General features: G+C 41.5%; 1 protein-coding gene across 2 annotated transcripts in view; it reads left to right on the top strand.

Annotated features, from left to right (window-relative positions):
* The first annotated feature begins 816 nt into the window (after positions 1 to 816).
* B4GALT5 (beta-1,4-galactosyltransferase 5) overlaps positions 817 to 24,040 on the top strand; it is a 76,398-nt gene continuing 53,174 nt past the window's right edge. Inside the window, exon 1 of one of the 2 annotated variants that reach the window (XM_072735585.1) lies at positions 817 to 1,138. In XM_072735585.1, coding sequence (XP_072591686.1) covers positions 1,024 to 1,138 — 115 coding nt within the window. In that variant the 5' untranslated portion in view covers positions 817 to 1,023. Of the gene's footprint in view, positions 1,139 to 1,923; positions 1,949 to 24,040 lie in introns of those variants that run through there. The other variant, XM_026014644.2, reaches the window with a different exon arrangement.

A 24,040-nucleotide genomic window follows, 5' to 3' on the forward strand; every position in this document is an offset into this window, starting at 1 on the left:
CTGTGGGCTGTGGACCCTGCCTAGAGATCTAACCTCATCCCTGCTGTTCTCCTTGCCTCACTAGACTCTATCCGTGCTGGTCTTGGATGACCTGGGCACAGAGGAGGCTTTTAAACCCCAGGGCCTTTGTGCCTGCTGTTCACCCTTCTGTGTCTCATCTCCTGTCACCTGCTCAGAGGCCTTCCTTCACCACACCGGCCTGCCTCCGGTACATTCTCCTGTTATTGTGTTCATATCATTCATCAGTACCCGGTACCATAAAGTGATTTGTCTCCTTTTCTCCTTGTATTTGAGTGTACGTTCGTGAAGACCGTTTTTCATTTTGTCTGTTTTGTCCTCTGTAGCATCCCCGGCACCAAAACCCAGTGCCTGGTCTATGTCTGGCCTTTAATAAATGGTGAATTGAATGAATGAATTAACGAACGAACGAACGAACGAATGAAGGAGTGAAGGTGTACGCCGAGCCCCTAAGCCTACAATCTCCGCTGTCGCAGTGGGCGACCGACCGCGTCAGACATTGCAGACGGCCCCTTGGCTCGCGGGCTGGGGGCGCCCGTGCGCGGATCCGACCGGCACTTGAGCGACGCTCCCCGAGAGCCTGGGCGGTGGCTGCGCCAGAAGAGGGGCTGTCGCCATTTGGCGACGTTCCCTGCGGGCCGCCGCTCCGCCGCGGGAGCCGGGCCGGGGGGTCCGGCGGCGAGCGCGCGCGCCGTTCTTTTGCGACGGTGCCCGGCTGCGCTGGCCCCGCCCCCGCCCCGCCCCCCGCGCCGCCCGCCCCGCCCAGGCTCTGCCGCGGCTCTAGCTCCGGGCCGCTCAGGCCCCCGCCCGCTTCATGTGGCCCGGCCCGCGGCGGCCGGCGGCTGGGAGCGGCGAGGCGGCGGCTGGGAGCGGCGGCCCGCGAGGCCCGGGAGGTGGTGGTGGCCGAGGCCCAGGCGGCGGCGGCGGCCCAGGAGGCGGCGGACGGGGAGCGGCGGGAGCGGGAGCAGGCCCGGCCCGGCTCTCCCGCGGCCGCCCGGCTGCAGCATGCGCGTCCGCCGGGGGCTGCTGCGGCTGCCGCGCCGCTCGCTGCTCGCCGCGCTCTTCTTCTTCTCGCTCTCGTCCTCGCTGCTCTACTTCGTCTATGTGGCGCCCGGCATAGGTAGGAGGGGGTCCCGCGGGCCCGGGGGGCTCCGGGCCTCGGGGAGCCCGCACGCCCGGCCTCGGGGGACGCCGGCACCTTCCCGCCCTCTGCACCCGCCGGCCGCCCACGCACGCCGGCCCTCGGGACTCCATCCCCTCGGAGCCCGCCGGTGCCCCCCGCCAGCGCCGGGACGCCCCCTTTCCCGCCCTTGCGTCTCGGCGCGCGGCCGCCCGCTCCCCCCGCCCGGGTCTCCCGAGGCCCCGGTTCCCGGCATTCCGCGGACCCCGCGCCCCCGGCCCGCCCGCTCCCCCTCGCGGAGCCCCGGCGCTCGCGGCGCCCCACCTCCCCGGTTCCCATCCATCCTTCCTTCTCCCCTCCCGGTGGAGGCCACCGTTTCCTGCTCCCCCTCCCTGCCCTTTCTTCCCTCCACTTTCCCGTTCCATCCACCTCCAGGCCCTCCTCCCCAGCGTACACCTTCACCCCCCCCCCGTGGCCCCTTCCTCGCCGAGTGACACCCTCCCCCCCATCATCTCCGTCTCCCCACCTCCCCCAAGGGCACACCCTTGTTGTTATCTCCTCCCCTGTACCTCTTTTCCTTCCCCAAATTCTTTCCCCCACCCCCTCCGGCCCTCGACCACAGTTTCCTTCTGAATGAAGACTCGGGGAAGGCTGCTGTCTGGACCTTTCCACGCTGTCACTGCTGCCCTCTGCTAGTCTTGAGGTGGAAGATGGCCCTTCAGTATCCTGTGCTCTGCTCGGGACTGAGAGGACATGTAAATTGGCCCTAGAGGAGGATTTGTGATAAGAGCCTCGGGGAGATGGTGCCAGGTGGGAAGGAGGAGCATGGAGAAAAATTGGAATGGGTACTCGTTCTTCTCAAAGGCATGTCCTTTAAAGGCAAGACCGTCTGGGGAAAACTGAGCACTGCCCAAGCATAGACTTTGTTAAGACCACAGAGCAGACATTGAGGACATGAAGAAAGAGATTGGAAGGAAAGACAGCGTGAGAGTGAAGGTCAGAGGACACTGAGGTCAGACTTGGATTCACATCCCTGCCCTTTATGACCTTGGGCAAGTTACTAAGCCTCAGCCTTTCTCCTCTGTAAAATGGGAGTATAAATCCACACCTCATAGGGTCTTAAGGAAGTGGGTAAATTCCCTTTTAAAGCACCTATGATGCATAGAGAGTTTTTTTTTTTTTAAGCAGTTATTATATGTAACTTTTGAGAAATAAAGGTTTAATGAATGTATTTGCCTGGCATAGCATCACCACGGGCTCTAGAGAAAACCTTGGTTCAGGGTGAAAAAAAGACCCGAAGCTGCCGTTGGGGCTGGGACAAGGAGAGTAAATTCTGCTGTAAAAAGTCTGGGTCATTTGGATGTTAGGAAAGGGTTGATGGTTTAACTATAGGGGAATGCCCTTTAGGATTGTAGTAATGACTAGTGCCATTCTCTGTTGACCTGTCAACACTGAACTAGCTGAATAGAGAAATTTCCAGATAGAGCAGGAGATTCTCTCCTGATTTTTTTTTTTTTTGGAGCATATTTCACTTATAATATTGATGATTTGTACTATAAACTAGATCTGGGAAGATAGAATAGGCAACATCAGATTGCCCTAACAGTTTATGAAGTATCTGAGGGAAAAGGATCCCTCTGGTGGAGTATATAGCATGTGGACTGATGGATCAGATGAGGAGATAGGAATTTTGGCAGAACAAGAACAGGTGTGTAATTAGTGAAACTAATTGAGAAAAGAGGTCATTAGTATATTGGATATTAGACATAATAACAATGGGTGTGAAAAGATAGATTTGGACCTAGATGCTGTCTTGAAGCCATAACCACTTCCAAGTGACTGGTTAATTCAGTTGTTTGTACATAAATCAGCCATATCCAAATGGCAGAATGATCCCACTGGGATGGTGATACCACCCTTTAGATTAGAAAGGTTTCAAGCCAGATTCCCCAGCAGAAATGGAATTTAGTAACTTCGTTAAAATTCCTGAAGGATAGATTTTTTTTTTTTTTTTTAGGTCATTGGAACCCCAGTGTAAAGTGATGGGCATCTACAGATTCTTGTATCACTGATGAGTGAAAAAGATGCAAAGCTCTCAAGTTTTCACAAACAGAAGTCCCCTAAAGGGCAGATCTGCTTAGGATTCAGATTCTGTTAGTGGGAAAGCCAAGCCGTAAAAAAGATGTGGAATGGCTTTAGGGTTCATGCATTCAGCAGTTTGGTGGGTCTTTTTGTTGTTGCTGTTGTTTTTTTTCTCTTAGCTTTCCTGCTAATAGACTTAAAATTTTCAAACGACCAGCCTTGGGCAGTGGGGTGGCAAATCTTTCCAAAGGTTAAGGTAATCTAGAGAAATATTAAGGGTTTATGTGCTTTGGGTTGCAAAGACCTTAATTTGAGACAATTATTAAAATGAGCTTAGAAAATAATACTAGGTTGAGCCATAGGAAATTTCTGTTTTTTTTGTAGGTCGAAAACAGTTGTATAGAGGCAGCGTGATAATAGCTCAACCTAATTCATTTCAAATAATGACAACTCTGACTTCTGGCATATTGGAAAGTGTTAGATTTACATTTCCTTCCGGGTTTAATTTTTTCCAGTCCTGCTTTTGATTTGCTCTGTATACCCTGTGACCCTGTTTTGCTCAAGGGCCTAAAGAGAAATCACTCCAAAGAGTATATTACAGCTGTATTCAGAAATAGGTAGACTTGAATTGAATTTGAGATAAGAGAAAAATCATGTTAGTTATAAAGTTGTTCATATATGATATAGTTCAGCCACAATGTCAGCCTACCCATTCACTTAGTATTTTTCAGATCTAATGCCAGCTCTTAATATTGGTGATCTATAGTCTGAGAGCAAAGGGAAATTTTCCTGGACTTGAGGGTCATCTGAAAAGGGGGTGATGGTGCCATTTGACTTAGAAAATTGGATGTGAGGAGTGTTACTAAATACAACTATAGTGTGTTTGTAACAAATACAGAGTGCTCTCAGTATCCTTGTCCCAAACCAGTTAGTGATTTCAAAATATGGCTTCACTGAAGATTACATTTTTGTTACTAATTAAAAAGTAGTGTTTTACATCAGCAATTTGAAAGTGGAAATGAAAAGGATGGGTCAGAAGTGTGATGTGGATGGGTGTCTGGGTGGCTCAGTCAGTTAAACCTCCGACTCTTGATCTCAGGGTGGGGAGTGCCTTGAACTCCCCACTCACTTAAAAAAAAGAAAAAGAAAGAGAAATGGAGATGGTAGATTTGAAATGGAGGAGGAAGCTGATATGGTGATGAAGATGCATCTGTGCCTCTTCTCTCTAGTTCTCTCTAGTTCTCTCCCAGCCACAGCCTGACCGATTCTCACTTAATCACTGTTTCACTTGTCCTGGTGAACTCTCCCTATTCCTTTTAGAGTTCTGAAGAAAACTTTGAACTTATTTATGATCCTTTAACTTAAAAAAAAAAAAGAAAGAAAGAAAGAAAGAAAGAAACCTGACAGCTCAGAGTATATCCATATTCCAGTCTGACCAGGTCTTTTAGAAGATAGAGAAGTGATATTATAGATATACATATGAAGTTCTGATTGAAAAGCATCTTAATAAATTTATGGTGCCATCAGATGGGCAGGTTATAGAGAAGTTACTGATTTTGAGAGGGTAGGTGCCTATGCCTGGTTAGAGGTACTAGTCTGTGGATTGATGAAAATTTATTAATTGAAGTTCTGTCGTTTAAATTGATTTTTCTTTTGCTCTTTGATTATTGAGGAAAGGAAATGGGGAGTGATTTTTCTCTTTTGGCCTGCTTAGTTTGATTTACAACTGGCTTTTGGGAGGCAGGAACTAGTAATTCTAATCCTACCTGATTTGACCAAATGACCTTGAACAAGTCACTTGATTCCCCGATCTTAAAATTGGCAAAAACTCAAAGCTGTTTGAAAAACTAGAACTGCAATAATTAGCAACTTAGCCAAACTTTTAATGAGATGTTTTTATATACAGAAAGTTGATAATTCATTCACATTCTGTGCAGATATTGGACCTATGATTTCAGATAAGATACATGTTTTTTGTAATCAAATACAACTTTTTCTAACAACTACAGGAAAATTTCAGATTCCCCACCGTTTAGTATGAAAACAGCCTCTTTTTTTTTCTTCCTCACATGAAAATGCCCTTTAAGTGCCTCAGTGCCAAAGTTCTTGAGCTTTGGTGGAAGGATATACAAGTGGTAGAATGTGGGTTATTTTATTGTAAAAAAGTAAAAACAAAAAACAAAAAACCTCATCCTGTTAAAGATCTTCACCTCCCACACGCTTGTGAGCACACACACTTGCTCAAACATTTTCTGAGTCGTGTTAGTCTTCTTAGAAGAAAACCATATTTAGGGAGTAAGTTGAAGTTTTAAAACCAAACAGCACACGTTTGACCAAGACTTCAGTGATGTTTTATGTCTTTCCTGCAAAATTTTGCTATGTTGGAAACAAGGTCTGGGTTTGCAGTTGAGGCTTCTTTAACGGTGAAAATATGCTAATCTTGGACAATCTTTAGAAGCAGTTTTCAAACAGTATCAGTTACTGTTCCAGGCCGTCAGTCGTGTAGCCAGTAGATGATTCTGCTCTAATCTCCTGACATTTTCCCCTCACCTCCGGAGCCCGAGCTCGACAGGCCAGTGGGAACAACATATAATAAATTACCAGGAAAGAGGGTCTCTGTGTTGCGATGAGTCTTTAGAACTCTTCAGGAGAGTAGACATTCCAAAGCACTAGAAGCCAAATACTGACTTCCCTAATTTTGCAGCTTTTTTGATCTTGGAAAATCTGTTGGATACATCCAGCCATATAAAACAGAACTTGAGCAAGCAAGAAATAAGGAATATGGTGCTGCTGAGACCTGTCAAAGAAATACAGAAAACTGGAAGTTAACACTGGTTAAGATAAAGGATAATCAGAAGCAAACAGGTTGGGTGTGGCTTAAAAGAGGTTAATAGGGCGGTCCTGAGAGGAGGCAGGACTGCATGGCCTACTAGCATAAGGGCCGTTATTTAGGTTTCTGATAATACTAGCTGAGTAAAAGTGTGCCTGCCTTTGTACAGTAGGTGTATTTTTGTAGAAAGTTGTGAGAAAATGGATTTGAGATCTATGGGTCAATAATTAGCATTTGAGTGTCTGCCTATTATGTTACTAGCTATGGGAGATACTTGAATTCTAGACTTCTGACTGCTTCTTTCATTTTATAGATGATCATATAAGCCCATGTTGTCATTAACTTGCCCAAACTTGAGAACTATAAGATATCCCTGAGACATGCACAATATGGTTGAAAAGACAAGATTAATCACAAGAAACAACTAGGGGAAAATAGAAGATAGTTTGTAGTAAGTTGCTAAATTATGTGATACTTGTTCTTAGTGAGATGGGAGTTCAGAGAGGCATTCATTCCTTTATTCAACCAGTACTTCTTTTGAGTGCTTCCTCTTGTCTGATAGTCTTGGGTATTTAGCAGTCTAGACATGAATAAGGCAGACCATTTCTGCCATCATTGTGCTTTTGTTTCAGTGAGAGGTTTTTGCCCTTATTGTGCCCCCATTATCCTAATGGGGGCCCAGCCAATATGGAGGGCGATTTCAGATAGTGGTAGGAATGACTGAGTGTTTTAGATTGAGTGGTTAGGGAAAGCCTTATTGAAGAGGTGATACTTGCCTTGAATGTGTAGAATGAGTCACTCACAAGTTTGGGGGTGGTGGGCAGGGTAGGGATTGAGGGGGGCAGTGGTCATCCAGCACAGGTAAAAGTAGAGAGGCAAGGGTGATTTTGAGTGAAGGTTGACTGGATTTTTTAAGTGATGGAAGAGTGGGAGGAAATGGATTCCGAAAGGTGGGAGGGCTTAGGCTGTGTAGGACCCTATAGCCATGGTAAGGACTGTGGAATAAGAGTGAACATTAGCTTTGAAACCAGCCAGACCTAGGTTCGAATCAACCCACCCAATGGACAGATTTTTTTTTTTTTAATTTATTCATTTGACAGCGAGTGCATGAGTGGGGAGAGTGGCAGACTGGGCAGATTTTTTTTAAAAGTGTTTTTTTACTTTTAAGTAGGCTCTACACCCAATGTGGGGCTAGAACTCGGCCACCCTGAGATCAAGAGTCACTTGCTCTACTGACTGAGCCAGCCAGGTCCCTCGGGCAAGTTATTTTCAGTTTTCTCACCTACCAAGTGGAAGATTCTCTCTTCTACACAGTCTGATACTGTGTAAAAGGACTTAGCACAGAGCTTGACATCAAGCTCTGTGTTGATAATGATTATTTGTAAATGGGAGACATCCTCTGTGTTCTCATGCTCCTGCTCCCCAGAGCTGGGGGGACCAGGGCTCTGGTCCGACTTTACCAGGAACTAGATATGAAGCGTTACCTCAGCTTTGCTCTCTGTAAACGGAGGACACGGATGATAGTAGAGATTCTCCAGTTCCTTTTGGATTTGAGGTTACAGGGGTCTAATAAGCAAGTGTAGCGTGAACCTGAAAGTGGAAGAACTAACAACTTCTGTCAAGTAATAGTTCCCCATCTTTTTAAAATTCGCATTTCCACTCACATGGTTTCCCACCTTTGGTGATTTGCTGAGCGGTGGCTTCTGTGACACTGCTGAAGTGGTGAAGTGTTGCCATGAATCGCCACATGGCCAGGTTGCATTCTTTGGGGTGATGGAGAAGTTCACACTGTACAATCTGTTGTTTTAGGACGCTTGCCCTAAAAAGAATTTTTGTGCTGTTCTATAGGTTTGAAATTACTGTGACAAAACAAACAAACAAACAAAAAACCACAACAAAACTGCAACAAAACTTGTATTGTCTTGGTCAAGGGAAAAAACTAAAAAAGAATTTTATATGAATATCTTTGGGATGTTAAAGCCATTTTTTCCCCTTCTTTTTCCTTTTCTTTTTTCTTCTTTCTTTTCTTTTCTTTCTTTCTTTCTTTCTTTCTTTCTTTCTTTCTTTCTTTCTTTCCTTGGGGAAATCCTTTTAAGTTTTAATCTGCTAAATCCATTCTTTCCCTAGTTTCACACTTTGGCTTTTAAGTGTGAGGGAGAGCCCTGGACTCATTAGCTCCTGCCCCATCCTCAGTCCTCTAGGTAATTGGATGTTAAGTGAAAATGAATATTACATTTTGACCCAGTAAGTTCTTTTTTTTATATTGTGGCTTTATCCTGAAGAACACTCAGGCCTCCTGCTGATCCCCTGAATGCAGTGTTTTCCCAGGCACTTAAGGAAGTGGGTAAATTCCCTTTTAAAGCACCTATGATGCATAGAGAGTCCCTGGGGCACCTGGGAGTCCCACTGATCATTTAAAGTACCATCTCTTCTCCCATGCCCCTGTCCCCACTCCTTTCATTAGTTTGAGTAAGCAGTTATTAGACTCTAGGTATTATTACTCCTCCTTCCCAGGTTACAGACACCCAGGTACTTTGCAACGACTAGAAGGGAACCTGGTCATTGTTTCTGAGTTGCCTTAGTTACAGTCATCAATTATGAACAGTTCTCTGAGGCAATTCGTGGCCTAATTATGGTGATGAAAATGCTGTAGAGTGTCAGGCACAGGCAGGCATGGATTGTAGGGAGGCTCAGTGTTGTATTTTAAAACTTAAATTAATCTAGGCCATGCCAGTGAGCATGACTATTATTTTTTATTAAAGAGCTGTAAAACATGTAGATATTGCAAGAAGGGAACTGTTTTCTTCACCTTCCAGGTGGTCCTAAAAGTATGATTAATAGATAGTTAAACCTTTTGCTCAGGTCTCATTGTTGAAAAACCATTCGCTCAGAAAGATGGGAAAAGGCTATTTTTTTTCCTCCTAAACCTGCTAATTATCCCATTTTGAAGAGTTCTGCTTTTAGGCACCAGGCCTAAATTATACTCAGGCTTGTAATGTATCTATTTTCTTTTTTTAAAAAAAGATTTTATTTATTTATTTGAGAAAAAGAGCGCGCACATGGAAGGAGGGGCAGAGGGAGAGAGAGAATCCCAAGCCGACTCCCTGCTGAGCATGGAGCCCAAATGTGGGGGCTTGATTCCATGACCCCAAGATCATGGACCTGAGCCAAAACCAAGAGTTGGACACCCAACTGGGTGAGCTACCCAGGCACCCCTATATTTTCTGATCGTTAGACCATTGTCTTGTGAAGGTCAGAAAATAGCATTTTCTGGGGCACCTGAGTGGCTCAGTTGGTTAAGTGTCTGCCCTTGCTCAGGTCATGATCTCAGGGTCCTGGGATCTAGCCCTGCATTGGGTTCCCTGCTCAGCGGGGAGCCTGCTTCTCCCTTTCCCTCTGCCTGCTGCTCCCCCTGCTTGTGCTCTCTGTCAAATAAAAAAAAATTGTTTATTTAAAAAAAAAAAGAGGAAAGAAAATAGTATTTTCCCAAATGCTGCACAGTGGTCGTTATAGTTAAAAAAAAAGAAAAATCTTGTATTCCAGTTTAGAAGAAGACAAATTGGCAAGGAACTTTAAGGAAGTTAAACCATGTGGACCAATTTAGGATTTTTGGTGTGCTTATTACATGAAACTGTGTACATTAAAATCATTTAATCTTTTAATTTATTAGGAAAAACTCATTTTATCCATATCCTCCTAGTCTATAAAGTAGTGATAGGAAAGTTTTCTGAATTATGATTTTCTTATGCCTAGAATAGTGCCTAGCACATTGTATGCACTTAAACATTTAATGGAATGAATGAAGGTACTATTGTCTTGATCTACCCAGACTCTTCGTTGTTGGATTGCATTTACTTTAGGGAAAGGATGGCTTCTTCTCTTAATCCTGATTTTGAAGTGACTTTGAATTCATTTTGCTCCACAATACTTTGTACTTGTTTTCCTTGCTGTTTCTTTGGGGGTAAATATACATAACATAAAGTTTGCTATGTATTAATTTAAATGTGTAATTCTGTGGCTTTAATTACATTCACAATGTTATGCAGCCGTCAGTGCTCTTTACAAAAATTTCATCACCCCAAGCAGAGGCTCTGTTCCCATTAAGCGATAATTCCTGATTCCCCTCTTTTCTCAGCCCTTGTTAGTATCTGATCTAATTTGTCTCTGAATTTGCCTTTTCTAGATGCTTTGTATAAGTGGAATCATACTGTCCTTTGGTATCTAGCTTATTTCACTTCTTACAATGTTTTCTTTTCTTTTCTTTTCTTTTTTTAAATATTTTATTTATTTATTCATGAGAGACACACAGAGAGAGAGGCAGAGACACAGGCAGAGGGAGAAGCAGGCTCCATTCAGGGAGCCTGATGTGGGACTCGATCCTGGGACTCCAGGATCACGCCTTGCCTGGACTGAAGGCAGATGCTTAACTGCTGAGCCACCCAGGCGACCCTCTCGTAGTTTTTTCAAGGCTCATCCATGTGATAGCATGTATCAGAACTTTATTCTTTCTATGGCTGGGTAATATTCCATCATATGTACCTGCCACCACATTTTGTTTATTCATCTGTTGATGAACACTTGAATTGTTTCCATCTTTTTGGGTATGTGAGTAATACTGCTCTGAACTTTTGTGTACAATTATCTGTTTGAGTCTCTGTTTTTAGTTCTTTTGGGTATATATTTAGGATTGGAATTGCTGGATAATATGGTAATTCTAGTTAATTTTTTGAGGAACTGCCTGACTTTTCCACAGTGGCTGCACACCGTTTTCCCACCAGCAGTGGATGACGGTTCCAATTTTCCACATCCTGGCCAACACTTGTTATTTTCCATTTTTTATGTTTGTTTTTTGTTTTTGTTTTTAATGTATAGGGATTTTAGTAGGTGTGAAATGATAGCTCATTGTGGTTTTGCTTTACATTTCTTAATGACAAATGATCAGCATCTTTTCATGTGTTTATTAGCCATTTGTGTATCTTGTTTGGAGAAATGTCTGTTCTGGTCCTTTGCCCATTTTTTAAATTGAATTGTCCATTGCTGAGTTGTGAGAAGATGTCTATATATTCTGAATGTTAGACTGTTACCAGATGTATGGTTTGCAAATATCTCCTCCCCTTCTGTGGGTTGTCTTTTCACTCTCTTGATAGTGTCTTTTGCCTTTTTTTTTTTTTTTAATTTTTATTTATTTATGATAGGAACACAGTGAGAGAGAGAGGCAGAGACACAGGCAGAGGGAGAAGCAGGCTCCATGCACTGGGAGCCTGACGTGGGATTCGATCCCGGATCTCCAGGATCGCTCCCTGGGCCAAAGGCAGGCGCCAAACCGCTGCGCCACCCAGGGATCCCTTGATAGTGTCTTTTGATGTGCACAAGTATTTAATTTTAATGAGGTTTAATTTATCTTTTTTTCTTTAGTTTGTACTTAAAAAAAAAAAGTACTACTCCGTTAAGTATCACTTAACTTTTGCTCCCCTACAATGTGCTCATTACCACTTCTGCCCGTGAGGGTCTGATAGGCACTTCTAAATGCTTTAAGTTACCAAAAGGCATTTCTTGCACAAGCTACTACTGATCTGATTATTAAGGAAGCAGGAATCAAGGGTTTTTGGTTTATCTTGCTCTTAAACCTCTTTTAGGTTGATGCTGGTTGCTTGGTTTCTGACTCTGTCTTTAAGATAGTTGCTCTTTGGGGCACCTGGGTGGCTCAGTCTAGCCTCTGACTCTTGGTTTCAGCTCAGGTCATGATCTCCCTGTTGTGAGATTCCAGCCCTGAGTTGGGCTCTGCACTCAGCAGGGAGTCTCCCTTAGATGCTCTCCCTCTGCCCCCTCCCTGCTTGTGCCTTCTCTTTCTCTCAAACAAATAAAATCTTTAAAATGGATACTATTTTGCCACACTCAACCTGGTCTGTGGATTGTGTTAACTGTTTCAAGTATTAGAATGGGCCTGTGATTTTTTTTTCTTTTTCTGATGGAAGTGGGCCTGTCCAAATCTTATTTGTTTTTTGTTTGTTAATTATGTTGTCTAATAGGACTGAAATATAACAAATATTTTCTGCTTTTAGTTGCAGTTCTCTGAAAGTCCACGTAAGGCAAGGCCAGATGTTGAGACACCAAATTTTTGGTGTTGGAGACAATACAGTATACTGATTAAACATATGTCATAGAAGAGAAATTTGGAAAATATTATAGATTGGTGAATGTAGTTAATGAAACACTGGACTCATTATTTTCCATATAGAAATTAAAGGGGCTGATGACTCTTAAGATAGGGAAAAGTAAGTTTCACTTGGCTTTTTTTTTTTGGCGTTTTTTTTTTAAATCTCAAATCTCCATTAACCAGCACCTTTTGTATTTTGTTACTGAGAATGAAAGACACGGAGGCATGACTGAATTTGGTCTCAAGCATGGGTTGTTTTTTTTTTTTTTTTTCTGTCTTCTGATTTGGAGAAAATTGGTAATTCCTTATTCACCAGAGCATTCTGTTTCCCCGTGCTTCCCGGTAAACGGCATAGGGTGGCAGGTGCAGTTGGAGGTGGAGGTGAAGAACAGGCTGCCAGGATGGTCTCTGCATGAAGTGGGAGATGTGTGATGCGAGCACAGGGTTTTTTCCCTATTTCCTTCATAACATTATCAGAAAATGAAAGAGTGCTAAAGAATGAGGAGTATAGAAAAATCTAATTTGTGAAATCTGCTGAACTCCTGTACTTCAAGGTAAAATATGGCAATTTATTATTTTTTTTGTCCTTGGTACCAGCTGAATTGCAAATGTATTTGTCTAAATGTGAGTGATAATGGTAGTGATTAAGGACAGGTGGGTACTTAGAAAATGTTTATGTTTTGAGGCTTGTGATAAAAGAAAAAAATATATAAACTTGGCTTTTCATTTGCTTGATCTGGCTATTAGAGCTAACTTCATTAATTTAACCTCTGTATGTTACACCCCCTACAGTGTGGTAGGGTTGGGGGTTCAGTGATGAATGAAGTAAACACCATAGCTCTGTTGCTTTTAACTTTTCAGCTAAGGAGTACAGCTTCCCTGTAGTAAGAAATTTTCAATTTTGAGTGATTTTATACTCCTGGATGGGTGTGTTTAATTGAAGGTCAGTTCAGTCAGTTCAACCAGTGTTCACTTGGTGTTAACATTCCTTAATTTCTAGAAATAATAGTGAATATAATTTAACTGTAGATATTTATGACAACAAAAAAGCTTTTAAGAAATTCTTGAAAACACATTTAATCTCTAACCCCATTGGGCTCATTGGTTGTGCCTGTTTTTGGTGGTGGTCATATTTACAAGGAATGTGTCTGCTGTTTATCTCCAGAATGGAGTTATGGTGATGGTGGTAAGCAGTGACCTGAAGTTTCTTTATAACACCAGTGCTCTCTGGACCAATGGAGGAGGGATGCATTTACATGCCTAGGCCTCTTCCACCCTGAAGAGTGTTGGTTTTAGAGTACAAGTCTGCACTGAATAGGTGCTCATAAGGCATTTGTCAGACATGCTCAATTGGTCTCCTACCCTTCAGTGACTTTCATTACTCTTGGGATAGAATCAGACCCCCTATTGTAACTTGTAAGGCCTTTCATGATCTGGCTTCTACCTGCCTCTTCAGCCTCATTTATGCCACTCCTCTCCTATCCCTCCAGCATTGACTAGGCTCTCTCCTTTTCCTTTTTACTGGCTAACTCCTATACTCCTGCCCATCATCAGACCTCTAATTCAGTGTTAAATGGGTGGGACTTATCTTCCTTGATCATTGTTGTATTCCTGCCTAGAACACTCTTGGCACACAGTAGGTGCTCAGTCAGTATTTGTGAAGTCAGGAGGTGAAGTAGAGGTGGACAGATCTGAGGTGCTGAAGAGGACAACTAGCCAGTTCCGTTTCGGTATGTGAAAAGTTTCAAGGTGAGGAACTAAAAGGATGAAGAAAAAACAATGGATTTGCAAATATGTTCGTTATAATTGAATCATAGCATAGTTTTAGATTAATTATGCTCAGCGCAGTCTGATGTTTTGTTATGTTGGGCCTGGTTTGCAGGTAGATGATAAGTAGGAGTTTTAAGTTTTGCCCGTTTTGTACTCAGCAAGGATTTTAACCCTTCTAAGCGCTTTGTATTTTATGTAGTATGAGTGTGATAATGCTTTGGAATTATAAGTCACAGATGAATTTATTAATGGTTTGTCTTACACCTAAACTTGACAGTTAGATGAAAAAAAGGATAAACATAGGAAAACAATCAGTCCTGATTTAGGATGGGGCAGCTACAATAATTGTCATCTATTGAGAGGAACATGTTTCTGTTTTTAATTAGGAAAGTATTTAGGTTAATGGCTTTGGTGTTTTCAAATTTATAAAAGTTATACCTTTATGCTGTGAATATGCTTGCCAGTCTTTAATTGGAGAGGTAGTTTTTGTCTAGGACCTGAGAAATTGTTTTATGTTTTACTTCATCCAGGGAGAGGTGAAGATAAAACACTTTCTGAAACTGAAAGTCCATATGGATGGTGTGCCTGTTGTTCATGAATAACTAGCTCTTGTGCTTCATGCTACTGGGTGGAAGGTGGAAATAACCTTGTCTCTATTGCTAAAATGATGTTTTCAATAAAAGCTTGAGCTTGGGATGCCTGGGTGGCTCAGCGGTTGGGCGCCTGCCTTTGGCTCAGGTCACGATCCCGGAATCCAGGATCAAGTCCCGCATCGGGCTTCCTGCGAGGAGCCTGCTTCTCCCTCTGCCTGTGTCTCTGCCTCTGTCAGTCTGTGTCTCTCATGAATAAATAAATAAAATGTTTTTTTTAAAAAAAAGCTTGAGCCAGTTAGTGCTAGGCCAACACCCATCAGTTGTTTTGTCTGGAAGGCACAACTAGAAACCTTCATTGTGCTGTGTGTGTGTGTGTGTGTGTGTGTGTATGTGACAGAGAGGGAGAGAGAATGTGAGAGGGGAAGTGAAATGTTTTTTTTGGTGTTGGCTTGATTTTCTGTTTCATTGTTGGCTTGCCTGGCTTTTTCATTCTGGTTTTAAGTATCGAGAAATCTTAAGATTTGCATGAATTAGAAAATTTGGATTTATTTGAATTCCATTTGGCAATTAACTTAAAGAGCTACATTTTTGTTCAGCTTTAAATTTGAGATCTTATAAAAAAAAATAAATTCGAGATCTTTTCCTTAATTATTTTATCTTATAGAAAATTCCAAACCTATACAAAAGCAGAGTAAACAGTATAGTGGACCCCCATGAACAAAGGTAATTTTTTGATGTGACTTTTGTATTTATGAAGAATATAAAAGGTAAAAGGGCCCAAAGACCCCCCCCCCCTTCCAAAAAAAGAAAACCCACAGGGGATCTCTGGGTGGCTCAATGGTTTAGTGCCTGCCTTCAGCCCAGGGCGTGATCCTGGAGTCCCGGGATCGAGTCCCGCATCAGGCTCCCTGTATGGAGCCTGCTTCTCCCTCTGCTTGTGTCTCTGCCTCTCTCTGTGCGTCTCTCATGAATAAATAAATAAAATCTTTAAAAAAAAAAAAAAAAAGAAAGAAAAGAAAACCCACAAAAAAGAATAGGGTTAGGTTAATTAGTAACCAAATTTGTAAAGCTTTTGGATAGTTCAATTTAATTTTTGTTTGATGCCAGTTACTTAAATGAGTGTGTTTCTTAATATGTAAAAAGGGAAGATGAGCAGTATATAAATGCAGGATTATTGCAACGATAAAGGAGATATATTGTCATGTGTTTGCAAGTCTTGGTACTAGTTAGATATTCACCAGATCACTATGCCCTTCCCCTTCCCTAGTCCCTTGATCACAGTGCTCAGTTGGAGTAGAGACTGGAGAGGAAAGAGGAAATTTCCTGCTGGGTTACCAGCTCCCCTGAACAGGTATGTACTAGACCAGGGCTGAAGCAGTTGATTGTGGTGAAGTTTCTGGAGGATTTAATTTTTTCCGTGACCCTGTTCATTAGAACCCTCAGAATTTAGAGCTAGAAGAACAAGGGTCAGCATGTTTGCAAAGGATAAATCTTCCCATGTTGTGGTGTTACCTGGAAGTTCTGCTGAGCTTCAAGAGCAGGTGCTGTGGCTAAGGATGCTGAAGCCAGAGGCGTGGGGGTGGGGGGGCCAGGAGTGCTGGGAACAGAACAATACTGCTAGCTTGTCTACCACCTGTGCTCTTTTGGCTTCCATGGCCTTTTGTCCTGAGAATATATTGCTAATTTCTGTAGCTATTTATGTCAGCTTTGACCAAAGCCAAGTACAAAGCTTGCAAGGGAAAATGGGAAAAATACCTCTTTTAAAGAGGACTTGTTTTGGCATAGATTTTACGGTTTGTGCTTAGTAACATTCCCCAGTATCCACGAATTAAACATTACTACCACTGATTTAATTTTAGTATTATTCTGTTAATTTAATAGTTTTATAATTAAAATAGTTAAACAGTCTGCATAGATTAGAGCTATAGTTTTGGGTTGTATTGTATGTGTGAAAAACTGACTCTTCATTGTGATAGCTGAATAAACTTACCAGTAGATTATTTATGTAAGTTTGTGTCATCAGAAACATTCCGGAATGAATCATGCATGTGTAATTAGAATCTCACAAATGTTACCACCCTTGTTCTGTTGAACAATATTTTTAAACTATTAAATGAACTTCAACAATGATAAAGTTACAATAATTTATTTGTAATCATGTTTTCATCACAAGTGTTTTCATTTCTTCGTCTCCTATTCATCTTTAGATACACTCAGATATTTGAAAATTTTGCTGCTTAGGAATTGTTAGTCTGAGAGAATTGATTTTTAGAAGAGTGGTAGCAATTTAGTCAGTGCCGTTTTGTGCTGGAATAACCTTTTGCAGTTTCTCTGCTGTAACATCTTTTTCTGGTTAGTTCTGTGTTTCCCCTCACTATAACTAAACATAATGTCTTGCTAGAAGATTATTTCTAGCAAGGGAATTCTTGAAAGGAAGGCTATACTTGCTATGTTTACTGATAGGCAAAAAACCTGATAGGAAATTGCAGCCCCTTTGGTGTCAAGTTGATTTAATCTTGTTCCTAAATATTATTAATAAAATTAAGTAGAAGATTTAAAATTTCATGAAATTGTACACCAGGGTGGCTAACTTAATGTGAAAGTGTAATATTTGATCTAGTTTCTCCATTGATTGGATTCTGCAAAGTAGAAATCAAGGCTTTCTTGGAAATCTTGTACTTCGGATTATTTTTCTCCAGTGTGGTATTTTTTCTTTAGTTTGTCAGAAGTAACTAAAGTTTGAATAACTGAGAAGTCAAAGGTAAGTCAGAGCAGATCAAAACAAAAGGAGTTGGTTGGGTTGCTGCAGCCACATTAAACATACACATTGCTGTCATTATTTCCCTAGTGTTTTCAAATGTAGCTATGTGACACAGTGTGCCCTCTATAGCTAAAGGAATTATAGTTAATTTTGTATGGCTTTCTCTAGGCTGACTGGGTTTTTCTAGTTTTTTTGAAACATTAGGATGAAAATTCAGAATCTTTCTGAATTGCTGGAAATTTAGGTTGCAACTGAATGTCATCTTTTCTTTTTCTACCCTCTTTTTTTAAGGTACCTAATACATACAGAATAGGGACACCATGAATGTCATGCAAGTTAGTCTTTGTAAAGGTGGCTAAATTAAATACAATTAGTTCTGCTGTAATGTGACTTAGGCATTCCTAAAAATCACCATGTCCACAAAATTGGTAAATAAAAGCTATAGAACTTATGGAAAAAGTGAATTTAGGTACACAACCCTCAAAAACTTTATTAGTGACTCATTAAAAAAAAAGGAACCTAATGAAAAAGGATACTAATGAAAACCGAGCACAGGTTTATACCTGTTTAAATGGTTAAGAAAAACCATAAATAGAGCACTTTAGGGGCTCTTGGGTGGCTTAATCAGTTAACCAGCTACCTTCGGCTCAGGTCATGATCTCAGTGTTCTAGTATTGAGCCCTACATTGGGCTCCCTGCTCAGTGGGGAATCTGCTTCTCTGCCCCTGCCTGGCTCATGCTTGTGCTCTCTCTTTCTTTGAAATAAATAAATAACATTTAAAAAAAATGGGTACTTTACTTTGAAAAAGACCTGAAATTTGCTCTTGGATGTGGGCATCAAGACAGCCAACTTGTGAGTTATTATGTAGTGGGTGAAAGGAGGATTGATAACAGTACCAAACATTGTAATGTCAGATGTGTGTAGGACACTTGCTTGATGAAGTGAGGTAGCTGGTAGATGTTTGGGGTATGTGCATGTGCATGAGTGTGTGTGTGTGTGTGTGTGTGTGTGTAGTGGGGTGTAGTTTTCTGCATGTTCTTTATGGGTGAAATTGCACATAAGTAAACGTGAAATTCCAATTATGCTCATTGTTGTCATATATCACTTGTCTTGGAACAAATGTGCATTTTCAAAATAAGCATCATAGCAGAACTGTCTATAAGACAAAATTGTGACGTAATTTGGTTAAATGTATGAGACTTTTTAAAAATGATTTTTAAAAAGTTTTGTGCGATTATAGTACATTGACTTTTTCTTGAACCATTTGGTGACATGATTTCGTATCACCCCAAAAATACTAGACTATGTTTTTCAACAAACAAGGTTATTTCAACAAAAGACCAGCCAACCATTAAAGTTAAGAAATTAACATTGATACTTTATGGCCTTTTAATCCTTCAGCCCCCATCAGAGTGTTGCCAGTTGCCCCAGTAATGTCTTTTAGACTAAAAAAATTAAATTCAGAGTCACATTTTTACTTTCTGGCATAACAACTTGTTCTAGGCGCATTGTGCCTTCCTTATCCCAGACCTGGAATCAGCTATTTTCCAAAGAATTTTGATTATTTTCAATGAAGAATGGATATTCAGAAGCCAAGAGCTGGGTACTGGGGGCACTCATTGCTATTGGAGTGTTAAGGCTTCTTGCCTCAATATATAAAGCTATGCACATCGACATCTGTATTTCTACATGTAAATGGGAAATTGTGGAGTTCACATCAATACCTGCAATTTAAATCTAACACCTCAGGGTTCAGTCTAGTTTTCTCTTTCCATATTTGTAATTCCTTTCTCTCTCAGTGAGAATCTTAGCTCCCATTTTTCTTAATACACTTACCTAGTTGATCAATCCCTTGTATGCTTTATATCCCCAGTCTGTATTTGGACATTCTTCTCACCCCAAACAGTTCAATTCCCCTTGCTGGGCTCTCCTCCCTCCTGATCGCACTTAAGCTCCCACACCCTGCACCAGCCCATTTGCCAGCATGAGTGTCCTCTCTATGCTGCTTGGGCTCACACACCTTGGACCAGGTTGCTCCTCTTCCCAGGCAGGCACTCCTCTCACCCCTGCTTGGGCTGTGGCACCCCGACCTTGGCACCCCCCTCTTTCCTGCTAGATGCCCTCCTCACCCTTCCTGGGTCTGATGCTGCATGCAGGGCAGCCCTCATCCTGCCTGTTTAGGCATCCCCTTGTGACCCATTGTGTTTTCCCTGGACACCTCAGCACAGACACCTCCCTTGCTTTACCCCACCTAATGGCTTTAGGACTGAATTGTTTTGGAAAAAGAAGGGGGCTATATAAAACTTTTTGATAAGTAAATTCACGTTTTTGGAGGAAAAATTACCTGGGCCATGTCACCCTAGTTTTATATTCTGAATGTTGATAGAATCACCATACCTGTCTTAAAATCTTTTTAGGTTATTTTCTGTGTCTTTCAATGCACAAGGTAATTCTTGATTTCTTCCCGTAGGCTGCACATTTTTAGCTAACCAGAGGGTGACAAAGTGAAACATTTAACCCACCTAATTCTGTGAGTCCACCCCCCCCCCCCCACCTCTTGTTCAGTCCTGTGACATAGGAACTGTAGTGTCTGAGAAAGCCTGCTTCCCAGAATTGACTATATTGGTCAGTAGTTTGCATTTCTGGTTGTAGAAACAGAAGTGTAGAAAGCTGGCTAGCTTTCTCTCTCTCTCTGTCTCTGTCTCTCTCACTCTGCTCTCTCTTTTTAAAAGATTTTATTTATTCATGAGAGACACGGAGAAAGAGGCAGAGACACAGGCAGAGGGAGAAGCAGGCTCCATGCAAGGAGTCCTATGTGGAACTTGATCCCAGGACTCCAGGATCATGCACTGGGCCGAAAGCAGGTGCTAAACCACTAAGGCACCCAGGCGTCCCTTTCTCTGTCTCTCTCTCCTTTTACTCTTCCATTCTAGTTCAGCGGCCTATCTTCCTGTGTCCCAACTTGACAGTGGCAGCAGGTGCTGCTTCCATTAGTTGAGCCTTTTCTGTAGGTTTGTTTTACATATTATCCTATTAAAACACCCTACTTCCGTGACATGCAGTTGTTTTACAGATGAGGAAATCAAGGCTGGGAGGGGTTAAATAATTTATTCAAGGTCACAGAACTTGTGAGAGGTTTGAGGTATAATTTGAATCCAAGCCTGCTTTTTTTTTTTTTTTTTTAATTTCCCTAGAGCCTGTGTTCTTGACTATGTAGAGGTTGCTTCTGTAAGATTAGGATACATTTGGCCATACTGAGATTTTGAGTCACAGTTTTTTATTCCTTTTGATTTAGGAAGAGGAAGTGTAAGCTCTTGAAAGTGACAGAAGAATAGTTGTCCGGAAACAGTGCCACTTAAGTGTTTCTGGAATGGACCCACAGGAGTGGTCGGAGTGGGGCTGGATAAGCCCATTTCTCCTGTGATCTGGGCACAATTTCGCTCTTTCTACAGAAAGGGCGCTTTGAAGTACAAGGATCAAAACTTTTCTTACTTCTCTTTGGAAGTGAATGTGAATATTAAGGTCTTTCACAAAGTGTATTTAAGCTGTTTGATGTTCATAAGGAAGAGCAGCTTTGAGTTGACTCAGTTTATCCCCCATCTCAGTCTTGTTATTTCTCTCTGAATGGAATAATGTGGCTAATTGTTGTGTTGAAAGTGGGTGTTCATATGTGGTTTCGAGTTATTTTTTAGGTGCAGAGGTAATTGTTTTGTGCTTTTGCCCCTCTTCAGGACAGCTCTCCCTGGTGACTGGTATCAGAACCCTTGAGGTAGCTGGCAGGACTGGGGAACTTCCCCCAGGCTACTCGTTATGCAAAGAGCTGTTCTTGATGCAAAGCTGCAGGCCTGCCCTGGAGTCGAACTGGCACTGTAACCTCATTTGCACTGCTCTCTAACCATGGAGCTGAGCTAATCATATCTGAGAATAAACACACTGTCAGCCAGGCTTTGGGGAAGTCGCGAGGAAAGTAAGCTTGTTTCTTAATGATGTACAACCATGAGAAGAATAAGAATATTTGTACTCAACCTCTAGACTTATTGAAAACAGAGGTGTAGAAAGCTGGCTAGCTCTCTCTCTCTCTCTCTCTTTACTCTTCCAGTTTATCTGTCAGTCACTCTGCCTTATAGACCTTTAGAAACACTTCCCTGAGGTTCCTCAAAGAGTTAAAAATGGAACTACCCTACGACCCAGCAATTGCACTGCTGGGGATTTACCCCAAAGATACAGATGCAGTGAAACGGCAGGACACCTGCACCCCCAATGTTTATAGCAGCAATGTCCACATGGCCAAACTGCGGAAGGAGCCTCGGTGTCCATCGGAAGATGAATGAATAAAGAAGATGTGGTCTGTATATACAATGGAATATTACTCAGCCATTAGTAATGACAAATACCCACCATTTGCTTCAATGTGGATAGAACTGGAGGGTATTATGCTGAGTGAAGTAAGTCAGTCAGAGGACAAACATTATATGGTCTCATTCATTTGGGGAATATAAAAAATAGTGAAAGGGAATAAAGGGGAAAAGAGAGAAAATAAGTGGGAAGTATCAGAGAGGGAGACAGAACATGAGAGACTCCAACTCTGGGAAATGAGCAAGAGGTAGTGGAAAGGGAGGTGGGCAGGGGGATGGGGTGATGGGTGATCAGCAAGCACCGAGGGGGGCACTTGACGGGATGAGCACTGGGTGTTATGCTATATGTTGGCAAATCGAACTCCAATAAAAAAATACACACACACACAAAGAAACACTTTCCCAAGTTATACAAGTACTGTGTTTGGTATGTTCAGGGCAGAGAGAATTTGCCTGCCCATGGGAGATAAGAAACTGCATTGAGCTTTGGAGCCACACCTTCTGAGCTTATGTCCCAGCTCTGCAATTTGCTGGTTTTGTGACTTGGGGCAAGTTACTGAACCATTTAGTTCCTACTTCAGCTTTCTCAAGGGATGATAATAGTTCTAGTTTACAGTGAAGTGCTTAGCGAGGTTCCTGGCAGTGGTAAGCAGACCCAGTAAATGTTAGCTGCTACTATGATTGATAGTCTGCCTTCTGGGAGATTATAATCTTAGATGTGTTTTGGGGACTAGGTTACATGCACAGGATATAACAGGCTCGAGGAATTAGAACATAAAAGAGTGGGAGAATATATTCAAGATTACTGGAATGACCTCTGTATTTTACAGATGGGGGAATGGAATTTTAGAGATGGTGAAGGATTTACTGTCTCCTGGGCAGTACCAAGACTAGAGCTCATTCCCAGTCTAGTTGTTAAACCAAGGATTTTCATGAAGTTGGCATTGAATGATGATGATGATGGTGATGATATGATGATACCAGGATTTTTTTTGTTGTTGGGGGTGAGGCAGAGAGAGGCTTGTGTATAAATAGAAAAAGCACACTCAACATACCTATTGTTTTTATAATGCAGACTACAGTGAATAAGTTAAAAAAAAAAACTTGGCAGATGGGAATATACTGAAGATAGGGAGAAAGCATGATTGTGGGGGCATAGGTTTAAAACGGTTCAAGTACTCTCTTGCAGACATGGGGTCCATAGGATTTCAGGGTGTTTTGTGGTTGGGAAAACCAGCTTATACGCATCTTTGAGGTGAGCAGCAAGGATCAAACAGGTACAAAGGGCATTGTAGCTCCATAATCAGAGTAGGATGGGGATCATTACAGGTCAGTTACTGCTAGGGTTTCGGTTTTTTCCCCAGTAATTAATATTTATTTTGGATTATAAAAGTAATACATTGAAAGTATAAAATTTGGAAAATACAGCCAAGCATAAAATAAAGATAGCATAAAATCTCATAACCCAAAGATAATATACTATTAATATTTTTTTAGTATGTATAATTTTTCAGAAACATAATTGAGCTCATATTGTATGTATGGTTTTATATATTAAAATATTAAAGTGTAATCTAGAGGCAAAGTATCAGCTTTTCAATCCTCTATGAAAATATGGACTTTATCATACATATGCCATAAAAGCACATTCTTTGTGTGTGTTTTTTATAGTAGTGATGAATCAGGCTATTGGTGCTGCACCTTTGTTTTTATCAGAATGACTCATAATTCCCCATCTATAGGCAGTCTCAGAAATTAAAATAATAAACTAATCCTCAAGGAAATTTTGCCTGACTCAACAAGCACTGTTTTGATCATTATAGCTCTTATCTATTGTTAAATAATATTCTAGGACCAGAACTTGGTGTAGTCTGCTAATATAATGTTAAATTAACCGGTTGCCAGATAAAGCCAGGTAACTATAGTTCACAGCAGAGAGAACAGTCCATTATTGCCAAGAAAGATTTAGTTGGGTCATAGGCAGAAAGGAAATCTAAGTATTAAAGGAATGTAAATTATAGATAAAATTGAAATCCATAGCTGAGGATTCTTCTGTAGAATACTTTATGCTTCCATGAATTAATAACAATAGAATTTCAACAAACGAGTAGTTGTTAAATAAAAAGGTTCATATGTTGGGCATACCAATCAGTGTGCCTTCTTTGGGGCTAAATATTATTACATTGAAAGATACTGGCTGCAAATTAACGTTAGATTAATATCACTTAACGTGGAATTCAAAGGAATTATAGGAATCTAAAGATGCCACTTTTCCCCTACTTTACATATATAAGCATATAATATTGACTTCAGGAATGTGCTTTCATTTAATACTTTATGATTAAAATGATTG

The sequence above is a fragment of the Vulpes vulpes genome, chromosome 14 (genome assembly GCF_048418805.1).
Source record: "Vulpes vulpes isolate BD-2025 chromosome 14, VulVul3, whole genome shotgun sequence".
Taxonomy (NCBI): Eukaryota; Metazoa; Chordata; class Mammalia; order Carnivora; family Canidae; genus Vulpes; species Vulpes vulpes.